At 40.5% G+C, this 15,898-nt stretch overlaps 1 protein-coding gene across 2 annotated transcripts in view; it reads right to left on the bottom strand.

The window, feature by feature from the left end:
- Positions 1–5,481: 5,481 nt before the first annotated feature.
- The window catches only part of PTCHD4 (patched domain containing 4), a 194,346-nt gene continuing 183,929 nt past the window's right edge, over positions 5,482–15,898 (bottom strand). The window contains exon 3 of one of the 2 annotated variants that reach the window (XM_047796437.1): positions 5,482–7,388. In XM_047796437.1, the coding sequence (XP_047652393.1) occupies positions 5,755–7,388 (1,634 nt within the window). In that variant the 3' untranslated portion in view covers positions 5,482–5,754. The remainder of the gene's footprint in view (positions 7,389–15,898) is intronic. The other variant, XM_047796438.1, reaches the window with a different exon arrangement.

The raw sequence follows: 15,898 nt of genomic DNA on the forward strand, positions 1-15,898 counted from the left end.
ATCTTTAGAGGTGCAGGAGAAACATGATGCTATTTATAGGCTAGTCATCTGTGGTCTAATAGATGATTTTTTTTTTGTCTTTTTGCCATTTCTTAGTCCGCTCCCACGGCATATGGAGGTTCCCAGGCTAGGGGTCGAATTGGAGCTGTAGCCACTGGCCTTACACCAGAGCCACAGCAACGCAAGATCCGAGCCACGTCTGCAACCTACACCACAGCTCATGGCAATGCCGGATCGTTAACCCACTGAGCAAGGGCAGGGACCGAACCCGCAACCTCATGGTTCCTAGTCGGATTCGTCAACCACTGCGCCACGACGGGAACTCCTAATAGATGATTTTGACCTATAGTCTTCTCTCTTTGAACTGTTTTCCATTTTATAAGAAAAGCAAGTGACTTTTCTATCAGCAACTGATAATTCCTAATTAAGTACAGAGAAAACATCAGTAAAATATTCATGATGTCTCAAAGACACACAAAATCAGAGCAATACCAACAGCCATCCCAGATAATATTTATCTGGGTGCTTTCTTGAAGCTTCTTTTCAAGGAGACTTCCTAGCAACCCACTTTAGCCCACAGGATGATCAATGGTTCTGACTCATGCCTGGAAATTCAGGAGCACTCTGCCTGCAAACGACAGGTTATGAATCTGACTAATGAGAAGATGATCTTCAAGTGGGGAGTATTTGCATTTGATCAGTTTTGCTAGTAGTGAGGAATCTATAGGTTTGAGGCACCATGCAATTCTCTGTGCTGTATCCTAAACTGTAAAATATGTGGAGTTTTCCCACCTGTTCGAACAGACCAATTTATAGATGTCTTGATTTCTAAGCATGCGAGCTTATTCCTCAATAGTCTTTCAATCTTCTTCCTCAGGTTCCCTGACCTAATTCTAAAACACTTCAAACATAGACCACTATCTCTTGCCCTTCCAACTAAAACATGATGATCAACCACTGGTCATTTAGTTTAGAAATCAAAGCAATTTACTGCTATGACACCTATATATAGTCCCACCCACGTGCGGCAAAGAGGATTTGTTCCTTTCACTTACGATTTCATTGCTTTCATTTGGTAAATATATTTGCCCTCATGAGTTTGAAGACAAAGCAGTAGAAAAACAGTTAGCTTAATTCCCGCCTCCACAAAGTTTTGGCAAATCATTGTTTGAAAGACTGGTGTAAATGCCTGCACCACAGTGATGATGCTGAGTTTTATATTTAGATTGAAGATGGGAAGATTTCAAGGGCATACCAATTCAGCTAGAGACAGATTTTGAGTCCATGCCATAACATTTGTCCCAATTTTTTTTTCTGTAATGCAGAAAGAGCAAAAACTACTTTTGCTTTGTTTTGCTTTTTTAAAAAGGGATTAAAAGTGCTTCTAAATCTATTTGGGTATAAATTTTCAGCTTCACATTTGAAAAGATTATCAATACCATTTATAAACACCAACAAAGTAGACTGAACAGAGACTGTTCTCTAGAAAGAGACTGAGCAAGTTATTGAGTTCTCCAGTCCACAGGAGACAACATCTAAATTCCATTCTCAAGGCATTATGGTCTCTGGTTCACCTTGAGATTAGCAAACACAGGATGCTGAAGTATGCTTAATTACTGACTAGCACAGAAACTGCTATGTCCTTTACCCAGAAGCCAGATTTACCCTTGAGGAGTTCCCAGAGGACATTCCAGAAGAGGTTGCTTCCACTGACAGCCAGGGAAGGCAACTTTTAAACTCTTCCCTTGGGATGGAAATTTCTGTGGACTTTAGGCCCTAAGGACCAAAACCTACAAGGCATTTATGAACAGGTGACATGAGAATTTTATTAATAAAAGTTGCAATCATCATGAAAATAGTGTCTTTAAAAATCTATGTACTACTACTAACAATGCATGCATAAGTGCCAGGCATTCATAACTATTTGGTCATAAAAATATGTGACTGTAATTATAATATTTACAGTCAACTTATAAAAATACATGTAATTCTGAATGGCAATAGTTAGTCCCTAGCTCTAACCACAAGCCTAGAAGGATCAGCCTATCATGGGAAAATGCAATGGGTAATTACAAAATGGACAAAGCTCTCACCCTCTTGAATTCAACATTCAAGAATGGCTATTGTGGCATCACAGGAGCTTCATTTGTCATAATTCTTCTTCTTAATCACATAAGGTAAAAAGCAAAACGTCTGTGGAAATAAGGAGGAATAATATGGGAAAGGAACACTCACATGATACAGCCACAGTAGAGAAAAATTCTTCCACAGAATAGTCATGTACAACCTTCGAAGAGGTTCACGTGTCCCTGAAAGAATTCATGGGGTGACATTTAAGTATACTTTTCATTTAAAAAACTTGCACATGGTCTAAGTTAGCAAGAGACTCCTTTTAACTATATGAGGGAAAGAATCTGTTGGTCACATCTCTTTCTGCCACTGGAGGTAAGTACCTCATTGAGGCTGTATTAACCATTATGGAGCTCTTACGGTACTTCCTAATTCAAGTGCAAATTCTGCTGGGAGGAAACAAATCCCAGTTTCAATACAGAAAAGGTGTGTTTTTGGCAAACTTTTAAAATCTCTCACATTAAGGGGGAAAAATTCAACAAAATAAAGTAGTCTACATATCTGATACATTTCCCATGGGTTTCTTCTTTTCTAGGAGTTGATTGGTCATTTTCTAGCAGAGACAATTTGAACACCATCCGTGTTTCATAAATAGACTAAAGAAAGGGAGTACACTTGGAAAACTAGAAGAGCTGCACACAAGTTACTGAAAAAGGTAGAGGTTTGGTGTTACCTGCAAATCATGATCTCATATTTTAGGATGTATGTTGGCATTCAGTGAGTGGAATTCTTGGAAATATCTGCTTCACAGTGAGATTGGGAGGTCAGGGGAGGCTCAGCTACATTCTTCCTGGGCTTAAGTTACTTCCAAGGACTGAGTTAGGGCATTTTGTGTGGCATAGTAACTCTTCCAGAACAAGAAATTTCACTTCCATAAATTATTGCTACAGTTCACTAAGGAGTACCAAGGTGTCCTGGAAAAGATAATGTCCCTTTCAAAATTCCACCCTTCTGTCACTGAAACAGTGAAAAATTCCTATTCTCCTTAGTCACTCTGATCTTTGAAGACATAACCTAAAGAAGAATTGCTTTTCCCCGTCCACATGGAGACTATTTGGATGGAGGCAGGGTACTGGAACTGCCCAGTGGCTGGGCAGTTAAGCCATTATCCTCAGATGCGCTTGGCAACCGGCATGCTTGAGTCTTTCTTTGCAAACCAGCCTGCCGATCTTCTTTGCATGTGGAGTTGTCTAAGGTAGTCAAGAAAAAAAAAATGACCCCAATAGGCAAACTTTGTAAAAATTGGAAAATTGATGAAGTATGGCACATGTGGGAAAGAAATAGACTTGATGGTATAGTTTCTCCGTTGATGACCTCCCATCTTTTGAAAGGGATATAAAACAAATCTTCAGGAATGATGAGTAAACTGTGAAAGAGGAGTCCCTTCTCCCCCACCAAAAAAACCCCAAGGCCTCAGAAACTTCCACTTCGGATACAAGATCATGGTCTGCAGGTCTGCTGGTGCCAAATACCACTTCATCCTAGCAAAGCAGTTCATGACTTTACAAATAACGTAAGACCAAGAATCTCATGTTACGGCAATTACTGTCCATACTCGATCTATTCATATTTCGCTTGCATTGAACACCATTGAGAAGACGTGGGTTGTTTCTAATAGAAACTTGAGAACCTCAAGGTAGGACAAAACAAACTCCATTTAATAAAATAAAATTCAGTTAAATGTTTGTCATTGTAGACACAGTTCCCCTTTCTCTTAATATTCTGGTAAACGCCTTATTTGTAAAAGTACACTTGTTTTGCTGCTGTATTACTTTATTAAGCTACCAACTTCATCTCCAGACACTGCAACCAGAATGGAATGGTGTGTATCTCTTTCTGAGCCTAATCGAATCCAGAAGTTCTTTGTTCGCTTGCTTGTCTTAGATTTTAATATTCTGAACTCAGTGAAAATATGTAACCAAAGTGGGTGGGAAACAGCTCTCTTCCAGATAAAAGAGCTGACGAGCAGATTTCATAATCACTGGACATTTGTTCAGTCCTACCTGAAAATTAATTTGTTTTACGGCTTGGCATGGGGAAAGGCTTCTTCTAGTAATTGTCTGTGTCAGGAAGCACAGCATTAAGCCAAGGAAGCCCTCAACAGACTGAGTCTCTCTGCCGGGGAGCAGTTTTAAATTTTAACACACGGAAACCGTTTACCTCGGTAGTTTTTCTGAGAGAGAATTCAGCAGCAGTCACAGTTCACAGGTCACCTGTGGAGAGCTACCGTCATCCTAGGAGGCCGGCCAACAGACAGGCACTTTTCAGGTAACAAGAACAAAGACACTGCAGGAAGCTCCAAAACAACACTGCAGCAGTTCTAGCGACCACTACTTTAGTGATAGCGCCCTGGGTTAACGTTCCAGATGGTAACGCAAGGAACACACTAGACTTTGCAGAATTAGAGTATTTTCTTTAGGCTAAGAACCAGTGGGGGTGCATGATGAGTGGTGATGGTCCCTTTACTCAATGTCACTCTACAAGTTTCTTAGTTATGTCCACTTTCTGCTGTGTTAGTTATCTATATTCCATGGCAGTATATTTTCACCATCTGAAATGAGAACACTGTAACTATGGAATACTCTGACTCTCTCTTACACACACACACACACACACACACACACGTGTGCACCCACATACACAAGTGTATGGACAATACTGTAGCGTGCTCATTTGCAGTGGGTGAGCTCCCTGAAAGCAGCCAAATCAGCCTTCCCAATTACAGAGAAGCATTAAAAGCCAATGAAAAGCCATATCAACTATTTAGCCCTAACATGAGATTTTAAACCTTGTCCACGCGGTACTTCATTCTAATGCATTTTGTGTGTTGTGCCAAGTCATCCAAAGCAAGAATCTCCAAGACTGACAACATGATATGTGAATGTAACGGGCTCGCCTCTCTGTTTATGTTGCTTATTGCACAGCTGAATAATACGCTTGCTGCTGCAACACTTGAGTTGATTTTGAATGGCCATTAATGCATCTATATTTGGCTAAGGCTGACTGGACTTTTCAGAGAAAGGCCAGCCTTCTGCAAATGGACACCTCCCTCTAAACAAACACCAAGGTACCCTAAAGACAAATCTAAGTATATGTATATATGGCATATATACATATATATGTACATATAAAATGGATCGGGAAGTCCTTTGGTTTAGACGAGATTAAATACGTACTTCCCAAGTGCATAGGTTTCCTTTGACCAACCTGTTCAAAAAACAAATGTGAAAAGTGCCATGGCAATTTTGACATTTCCTATGTCTTTTCTGCTATTTGGAGGCCCCCATCCTCTCTTCTCCATCTCTCCCAAGCATTTTATTTTAAAAGCAATTGGTTCCTTTGACCTTCTAACACTCCATTGACTCATCCATTCCTTGGAGGAGCGCTAAGATAACATCCAGAAACTTATCTTTAGTGGAGAACAAGGTTGCAAGGAACTTTGCCCTTCTTTGAGTCCCTCTTCCACCCAAGAAGTGGACACCTTGGTGTGTCATGAATAACTCACTCTTGATCTGACTTGCCTTGTTACCCCTGGCCAGCCCAAGCAGCTGAGGTCTGAACTTTACCTGCCCTGCATCGTTGTGCAATACTGGAAAAGAAAAATAATCCATTAGTCTATACCCTTCAGACGGTGGTGACGTGATCAGGGTTCTCTTGAATTTCTATGCATTCAATTTCCTCTCTCTCCTTTCGTTTGGCACGTTTCTTTTTCTTGTGGTGCTTTTTGGAAGGGGGGAAAAAGGTTAGGAACACAGGTAAGATAACAAAACAGTGCAGAAGTGTGCAACCCCCAGTGAGCAGCAAGCATTTGAACAGTGTGAAGGTCAGGTTCGAAGGCACAAATAGGAGGGGGACCAACCCAATAAGAAAAGAAGTAACATTTTGCAAAATGGCTGTCCCATGCTCTTGCAGGGAGGTTTTGATACATTGTGTTCGCGTGTGCTCAGTTGCTAATACAAATGTGTAAAGCAGTGGTGCACAGTGGTCAATGGCGAAATTTAGAGTGTAGATAAGGCACAAGATAGAAATGCAATCCATGTCGACGTTCCATAATGTCATTAAGCCCAGAACGCCCAGCTCAATTGAGGTGACGCTAAGAATTAGCCAGAAGTTTCCCAGAGGATGGATCACCAGGAAAAAAGTCAGGATTAACACCAGGAGAACACCAAAGCCTGCAATCAGAACAGGCACTGTGACAGATAAGCCGTAATGGTCCATGAACACAAAGGAGGGGTTGAACACGATGAATCGGATGCTCTTCGACAGGGACAGGGGCCTCAGCTTTTCCAACACTTCTATGACTTCCTTCTGCTTGTCTCTGCTGGTCCTGGCCACCAGATACAAGCGAGAAGCAATGATGTTGTTTTCATCCCCTGCCTTGGAGAAGATGATATCGTTTCGAAAATGCTGGAACTCTGGCTTTTTTAAAAAGGAACTCTGGAGGACACTGATAAAGTCACTCTTGTTATTGGCACTGATGTTGCTAACTTTCAGGAACTGGTAATACTGCTCCACCCAGGACACTGCAGTGAACCCACTACAGAGTCTCCGCAGGTCCTCCTGGACGCTGCTGTTCCAGTACTCCAGGGGCTCATAGATGTAGAATCCTATCACGGGGCTGTAGTTGCTGAAATATTTCTGCTGAACCATGGCATAGGAAACGCTTGGGGAATCACTGGCTAGGAGATTGATGATGTTGGCTCTGTCACTGATCTGCAAGCACCCCATGAAGGAGAAGGAGGCGTAGATGAGATAGAGGATGACAACAAATGGCTTCACGTAGATATTGGTAATCCACTCGTTGTAATGCTCGCGGAGGAAGTGCTGAATGAAGTGATGCTGGTAGGGGTTCGTCTCGTGATGGGACGTCTGCTGATGCCCGTCGCTCATCACCGTCTGGAACCACACGGGCTTGCGGTCCAGGTATTCTGCGGATGGGATCTTACAGCAAAAGATGCTGTGGTAGCGGTTTTGCTCTAGTTGGCCAGCAAAGACCAGACAGGAGCCAAAGAAGGAGAAAATGTAGAAGTAGTTCAACAGGATGGAGACGCACATGTTCTGACAGAAGATCTTCACAGCCTCTATGTTGGTGAATGGGCTGGCACCCATGCCAAAGGTAATAAAGTACAGGGAGCTGGTCATGGTGTAGGTCACCATTACATCTGAGTAGGCATCTGCTACCCTGTCTTTGAAGGGCAAATTCTCTTTGGTTCTCCGCCATCCAGACAGAAGCTCAAAGACTCCTTTTGTTCCGTGACCTAATTTAAAAGAAGAAGGAAAAGAAGCATTGTTTTCATTTCCTCCTATGGTCTGAGTGAGTCCCTCTTAGGTTATCTATGCTAAACAGTACTTCACAATCTAATCTTCAAAGTGCTATGATCCTCCCTTTAGGGTGTCGAATTTCAGAGGTATAACGGGATATACTTGGTTCATGTTTCTACTTTAGCAAAGTATCGGGATTCTGGGCAAAACAGAGCATTTACTGCCTGTTCTACTAATTTGACAAATTGTCAATGTAATGTGATCTTATTACATGGTTCCCCACTCCCTACCCCCACACACATATCATCTCCCTAAATAGATCATAAGTTGTCAAGGGCAGGGGCTGTGATTCACCCATCTTCAAATGACTCTCCACGCCAACTCGGTGCTTGATCAACTGAGGTACTGACTGATGGATGGTCTCTTACCTTCATTTCGAATTGACTTACGTGCTGATTTAGGAAAGTATAATAAGATGATTTTAAATGCTTAAAGATGGCTTTAAATTGATTTTACAATGTTACTCATCTGCTTGGTAGCCAAACGGCTTAGAAACCAATTCCTATAGATTTGATTAATTAACATTGGATGTGAGTCAGAAAATCTGCCAAGTCACATAGAATACCGGGCAAGACCTTTCGGGGTGAGAGATCGCAGCAGGCATTTCCTCAGAGAGCTTTTATTCACATAGCGTGGGTGACGAAATGTTTGCTTCATTAAAGTGGATGGAGAATGCTTCTTTTAAATCAACTTCTGTGCACCCTTTGATAAAGGTAAATAGGTGAAAGGTATGTTCAGTAAGTTTTACTTGAGCACCTACTGTGGAACAGGTAGTGTTTGATACCGGGCTGCTGCTTCCCCTCCCCGCCCCAGGAACTCGACATCTCTTTAAGATACCATCTCTTGCTTCTTTTCTATCAAAAACAGAAAGCAGCTGGGAAAATAAAAGTATTCTACCCTACCTTCAGTGTCCCCTTTTTTCACTTCTCTGGATTCATTCTGTCATTTATCGTCCACAATATATCAACTGGTAGCTTTGTGACTGGAAGTCTTCACTGATCCCTTTGCCCTTGTCGGCAGAGCAATACTACATACACTTAAAACCTTCTCAATGAATGGATACAAGCTGTGCTTGGGCTGTTCTCCAAGAAATTCATTAGACACAGATGTAGCTTAAATGACCCGGTTTAAGAAATCCTGGAAATGGACTTTGTGTAGCACCCGGATGTTGGAGCTGTGTGTTCACCCAGTTTTCTTAGCTGTGCTTTAACAAACGTAATGGTGAGGGTCTTACTGTCATCACTGATTTTGTGTTATTGATAGAGTTTGATAATTGGTCTGGTTAATACTTTGCCTTCTTCGTTAGTTTCATTTGGGGCTGCAATGTGTACAATTAAAAACTTTATTTCTCAACCTATCTTTCAGCCAGCGGTGGTGGTTTGTAGGATGTATTTCTGGGCAATGCAAGGCCACTGGAGGTCATCTGAGGAGGCTTATTGGAAAACCAGAAGGAGCTTTGTCCTAAATGGTATCACAGAGCCACCAATAAGAGCCACGGCCCACATTCCTCTCAAATTCTCTTTAAAGAAAACCAAATCTCCATTTGGTTAAGCCACTATAAGTGAGGCTATGAGATGCAGCTAAACCTATGTCTAACCAACGAAACTTTGTAGGTGTGAACATTTACTAAAACCCCTTTTATGAGCATCTAAGAATTCTTGCTTTATAGTTCATTTAAATCTAATATTTATAGGTTTAAATGTATATAATGCTAATCTTTGATTTTTGGTTCATCCATTTGGGGATTTTTTAAAAATTAATAATTGTTATCACATTGGAGTTCTTTTGCTTCTCAGTATAAAACCTATTTATTCTCCAAGGGTCTCTCTTCTGGGTCTCCAGTCAGAAAAGATAAGTTTATCCTAACAAGTAGAAAGGGTTATGAGAACTGCATTTAAGCACAAGGTAATTTTTTTTTTTTTGAGTCCATGATCTATTAATTCTTGCATTTAATTACTGGCTCAACATCTCTGTGCACTGAATGAAGTCTAATGACTCTTAACAACATTAATTATTCATTTCTGTCTTCTGCAAGACTCCTTGGCCAACCAGAATACTGGTTCTCTTTTTCCCTTGACAAAAACATAATATTAGGATATTAGTTAAAATAATTAAGACAATTCTCTAACTAGAGCTCTGCTCTTCTGAAATGAGGACTCTTGCTATCTTTGTGCCCCCAAGGTGGGGAAAGGCTACTTGAGGCTATGGCTAAATGTGGCTCATCTCTGCTAGGGTTACTTCTATGGAGTATTAGGAACACTATGTAGGTCAGATGTGGCCTCTCTTGCTTCATAGAGTACAAAGGTCTATATGTGTGGGAAGATGAAGCTAAATCCTACTAGGTCAGTAGTCACTTCACATGATTATTAGATTATGGTAAATAATATTAATATATTAATTAATATATTGTTAATATAGCAATGTATAATAATATATTAATTAATATAAAACATATTACATAATTATTGGATTGTATTAAATAATCACTTTATGTGATTATTTGGAGCGGGCATGTTTTATTCCATTCATAGGTGTAGACATTTTGCAGGGTATTCCTAATAATATTCATTCATTTGATTTTCACCATAATCTGGCTACTTCCTAGCACGTAAAATCTATCACCTGCTTTGGCCATGAAAATCCCCTCCCCATCAACCTGGTCATGATCAGTCTTATCATCTTAGTTCTGTTCATGCTGTTTTCTCTGCCTTTCAATACCTTCCCCTCATGGCTGCTCACACTAACATTCTTCCAATCAGCCTTTAGCTCAAATCTCTTCTTTATCTTGAAGCCATTTATGACAATGCCAGACATATTGATTTTTTTTTTTTCTGTTTCTTAGACTTCTCTTGCACTAATTAGCTCCTCATTTGGGCGCACAAACATGTGATGTTTTGCTCTGGCACAAAATAGTTTTCTCAGGACCTGTTCTATCTCTGGTTAGACTGCAGATTCTTCAAGGTCATGGAATGCATCTTATGTTATTTTCATACTCTGCAGAACATCTGACAAAGTGATAGATGCCCACTAACCTCTTATTACATTAAATCAACTACCATTCTTGATTCTAGATGGGTTTAGAAAATGTATGTTTTAATTACTTATTCAAAAATTTATAAGGCACCTGTATATCTCTAGTGTGTCCATAAGCTCTATATACTTTTAATTCAATTCAACCCAGTATGTTTTTTCTTTTTTAATATTTTTTATTTTTTCTATTAGAGTTGGTTTACAGTGTTCTGTTAATTTCTACTGTACAGCAAAGTGACCCAGTCACACATACATGTATATTCTTTTTCTCATATTATCCTCCATCATGTTCCATCATAAGTGACTAGATCTAGTCCCCTGTGCTATGCAGCAGGACCAGTATATGTTTATTAGAATCTGTTACACATGAGGATCTGTGCTAGTCAATATATAAAACATAAAGGCAAAAAAGAGACAATCTTTTCCAATATCTCTCAGTCCAGAGGTCATTTTTACTTGGGTAATTCTGAGACAGAGATCATGGCATCTTATACGTATAAATTTTAGGAACTGTTCTGTATTGTAGGATGTTTAGAAGCATTCCTGGCCTCTACCCACTAGATGCCAGTAGCACACTCCTCAGTTGTGACAACTGCACCTCCAGACTTTGCCAAATGCTGTCTGGGGCACAAAACTGCTCTCAACTGAGAATCTTTGGTTTAGGCAAAAGAAAAGGAGATAGTACACACACACCACACACACACACACACACACAGAGCATACTATTTAATCACCTTTTTCTGATTATAAAAATAGGACAGGTTTTGAAAATTTGGGGAAGAAAAATTTGGGGAAAAATTATTCCATAGTCCTACAACACAGATAACTGCTGTTAATTTTGTGCATTTACTTTAGTTATGTATGTATTCATGAATTAAGTTTATCTATATGTCTATCCAGCCAGCCAGCCATCCGGCCAGCCAGCTAGCCACCTTTCTAGCTTACCAGATAAACAACTGTTTCACAGAACTGGGCTCCCCCAAGGAGAAATTAGGGTTTGGGATTATTTTGTTGCTCTGTACAATCAGCCTAGCAGCCACAGAGATCCTGTTGTCTAAACTTCTGCAGTGTTTTCTCTTTTGGTTTCTTACTATTCCCTTGGTTTCCATTCTGAGGCTAGAACCATTTTTTGAACATCTGCTCTGTTGAAAGAATCCCTTAACTCTCTACACCGCTTTTTTAAAGGCTTGTAGTCACCAATGTTATACCCTTACTCTGAGTGTCCCGGTTCAGTTCAAACAACACATTTGAATCCAAGGCACCTGTATCCACTCAAAAGATAGGTCCACTATCTCAAATGAGGGTACAATGGAACCTACACAAGTGTGATCAGCCCCAATGAGCAATGACCTTGGTACCCCCATCCTGGAAGTTCTCTGCTTCTGTCCCATTCCCACCAAAATTCTTAGTTCTCACCTAAGGCATTAGTTTGTTTTGTGAATAGCACAAGTGGTTTCTCTTGAAATGCCCCTATCCCAGGACAAAATGAAGCAGGGTAAAACAGAGGAGGGAGACAGAGAAGAAGGAAACAAGGAATTCAGAATGAATCTGAACAGACACCCATCCCTTAGCTCTTAGCAGGAGGTTAGAGGATTGTATCAGGTCCCTAATAACAAATGGAATTTAGTAATGGATTCCCAGTGTATGATTTTCAGGGCTGTTATGTATTTTGTACCTATCTTAATGTATAGAAAAGGGCTTGTAGTCTCATTCCAGAGTTTGCCTTCCATCTTTTTTTTTTTTTTTTTTTTGCTTTTTAGGGCCACACCATGGCATATGGAGATTCCCAGGCTAGGGGTTGAATCAGAGCTATAGCTGTCAGCCCACACCACAGCCACAGCAACACAGAATCCAAGCTGCATCTGCAACCTCCATCACAGCTCAGGGCAACGCCGGATTCCTGACCCACTGAGCGAGGCCAGGCATCAAACCCACAACCTCATGGTTACTGGTAGGATTTGTTTCCCCTGTGCCACAATGGGAACTCGGCATTCCACCATTTTCTAAATTTATTTTGGATTTCTATGTAAAGTTAAACATTTTAAAAAATCTAGTATGTGTATATGTGTGTTGGTTCATATACACACGTGTACACATGCACACACATGCATATACATATATACGTGTATATATATTGAGAGAGGTATGTGTGTATGTATATGAATATGGTAAAGGAGAGAGAAAGTGAGAGAGAGAAAGTAGGTGAGTGCCACTATTTGATATTGTGATTAGCCGCCCATTCCCCAGGGCAAGACTGCTTGAGTTTAAATCCTGGGTCTCCTTCTTTCTACCTCTGTGACCTTGGGCACAGAGGTTGTTTAATTCACCCCTCCAAGCCTCAGTTTTCTCATCTGTAAAATGAGGTAATAAGGAGACCCACCTCATAGGATTGTTCTGAGCTTAAGGTAAGTTAATACATGTGCTTGGCACATAGGAGGTACTACATTGAGTGGAAAAGCTCACTGCTGGCAACTGCAGGATGTTTGCCACAGAGAACGTTCCAAGTCATTTGACTTGAGATGCCAGCTTCCAGACGCAGCCTGGTTCCTGCTCCCTTTACCACCACAGCTGAGTTAGCTTTGGGGGGGAACTCTGGGGCTCTCTTTTCAGACTTCCTTGCTAAAGGAGCTCTGTGCTGCCAAGAGCGGAAGCTCTGCTGATGAGCCAGCACATACATGGTGGCTTGCTTTCTCATTCTCTCTCCCTGTCTCTGGTACTCCCATTCAAGGAGAAAATGACTGCCAGCATGCTTTTCATTGTCTTTGCCATGCTTTCCATGTCTTCCAGTTTTAGGAAAGGAGTATACATTGTTTTTGAGAAAGGAAAAAGAAGCCCTGACACCTGGGTGCTGTCAAGTAGGTCTTGGTGTTGCCAGGATCTTGTTTGGCCCTCATGGCCGGGCTCGGTGTTATCCTACTGACCACAGACGTTCTGGCAAAAAAGCTCAGGCAAGACCACTTTGGGAGTGGGACAGATGGAGACAAAATAAGACCACTCCATAACCATGACTGAGCACAAACAAAATGCAAACATTGTCCCAAACATAAAACAGACCAAACATCTTTTTATCAAATAACAAATGCTGGAGAGGGGGTGGAGAAAAGGGTACCCTCCTTCACTGTTGGTGGAATGTAAACTGGTACAACCACTTGGAAAAGAGTATGGCAGCTCCTCAGAAAACCAAATATAGAACTACCATATGACCTAGCAATCCCATTCCTGGGCACACATCTGGACAAGACTTTCACAAAAAATACATGCACCCCTATGTTCATGGCAGCACTATTTACAATAGCCAAGACAGGGAAACAACCCAAATGTCCATCAACAGATGAACAGATTAAGAAGAAGTGAAACATATATACAATAGATTACACTTAGCCATAAAAAAAGAGCAAAATAATGTCATTTGTGGCAACGTAGATGGAATTAGAGATTCTCATTCTAAGTGAAGTAAGTTAGAGAAAGACAAGTACTATATAATATCGCTTATATGTGGAATCTAAAATATGGCACAGATGATCCTATCAACAAAACAGAAAGAGATCGTGGATATGGAGAGCAGATTTGTGGTTGCCGGCGAGGAGTGGGAGGGAGTGGGATGGATGGGGAATTTGGGTTGGTGGATGCAAACTATAACATTTGGAATGATGGGCAATGGGAACTGTGTGTGATTGGGTCACTTAGCTGTAGGACAGAAATTGAAGAAACATTGTAAATCAACTATACTTTAATAAAAAATATTAAAAACCAAAACCAAACAAACGAAAAGAATAGTAGGGTTGATTCTTGCTTCTTTACCAATCACAGTTTAATCTTGGTTGGGCGTTCCTGCCTTCTAGGTATAAGAATTGTTAAGATAACCAGTCATAGATTTATCTTCTCTTCTTAGCATGGATAGTAGCTAACCGTGCTGCTTTAAACCCTCTTCCAAATCACCTAACACTTGCAAAAATAAGATAATAGGTCTACTCTAGTTTCTTCTTCCCGAAGTGCTTCATGGTCTCCAATGGTGTATGTTCTTCCCCATTGCAGTAAGTCAATAAATCCAAATTTGTTCAATGATCAGAATACACCTGGCGGTCTTTGGTTGGAGGACATTGACATCTTATAATAAATAAGTATTTCTGGAAAATGAGATAAATGAAAACTTTTTCTATTGTTGACTTTACAAACTGATTTCTTTGCGTGTAGGAGTTAGAAGCGTAGGAGTCAGAACAGGAGCATTGGATGAGAGTTAATCCCTGGGAGATGTGAATTTCCAGGCCATTCGATTTGCATGTCACAAGTAAAAGGGATGGTTTCCTAGTGGGAGTAATGTTTTAGTTGTATTCTCACTAAAAAGAGAAAACCAGCTGGGCATATGGGAAGTGGGAAGATGTTCTAAAAGGAAGATAACATGGATATTAAAACAGGAGAAGGGAAGAAGGGGCCACGTGAAATGAAAATGTCATTGCTTGAAGCAGAGAGGAGCAATGAATGGGAGAATTACTGGTGGAGCTGAAAACCTTACAGTTGTCATGAGTAGTGGATTTGTAGCTCATAAACTAAACACAGCATATGCTTAAAAAAAAATCAAGAGCTAGACTAAGAGGTCATGTTAAAGAAGATAATAAGTATACTATCTTGAAGGAATGAAAATTAAGATAATCTAAATGTTTATGGAGCTAAAGACATTCAAAGAAGAAAAATCACTTAGAAAAACTAATTCATTTATTTGATGGACATTTCCTCGGTGCCTCCCATTAGGAAGATAAGGTTAAATATCATCACTTTGAAGTTTGATAATCCCCCTTTGCCCCATTTGCAAAACACATCATATCCATAGGTCTGGATTAAATGGTTCACTAATTATAAGCTTTGGGGTTCTTCCATCCTTCAAAGAGTAGAAGTAGTGATGATTTAGGATTTCTATAACACCAAGAACTAGAGGAAGCTTTTTTTTTTTTGTCTTTTTAGGGCCATACCCCCAGCATTTGGAAGTTTCCAGGCTCAGGGTCAAATTGGAGCTGCGGCCGCCACCTACAGCCACAGCCACAGCAACTGAGGATCTGAGCCACATCTGCAACCTACACCGTAGCTCATGGCAATGCCAGATCCTTAACCCACTGAGTGGGGCCAGGGATTGAACCCATGTCCTTACGGATACTAGTCGGGTTCGTTAACTCTGAGCTACAACGGGAACTCCCTGGAGAATGCTTTTAAAATGTCTGTGTCAATCATTAAGAAACATGTTTGAAATGGAGGGAACCTTGGCACATTTAAATTATGCACAGTTTTGGTTTCTTGTAAATATCATTCAAAAGAAATCTTCAAAGTTGTAGCAAAAATGCTTGATAAAAGCATAATGCTTCAAAGGCCAAGTTTTCTGGAAACCTTCTTGATGGTTTTGCTGCCTTTCTTAGCAGTGAAGATG

The sequence above is a fragment of the Phacochoerus africanus genome, chromosome 9 (genome assembly GCF_016906955.1).
Source record: "Phacochoerus africanus isolate WHEZ1 chromosome 9, ROS_Pafr_v1, whole genome shotgun sequence".
Lineage (NCBI taxonomy): Eukaryota > Metazoa > Chordata > Mammalia > Artiodactyla > Suidae > Phacochoerus > Phacochoerus africanus.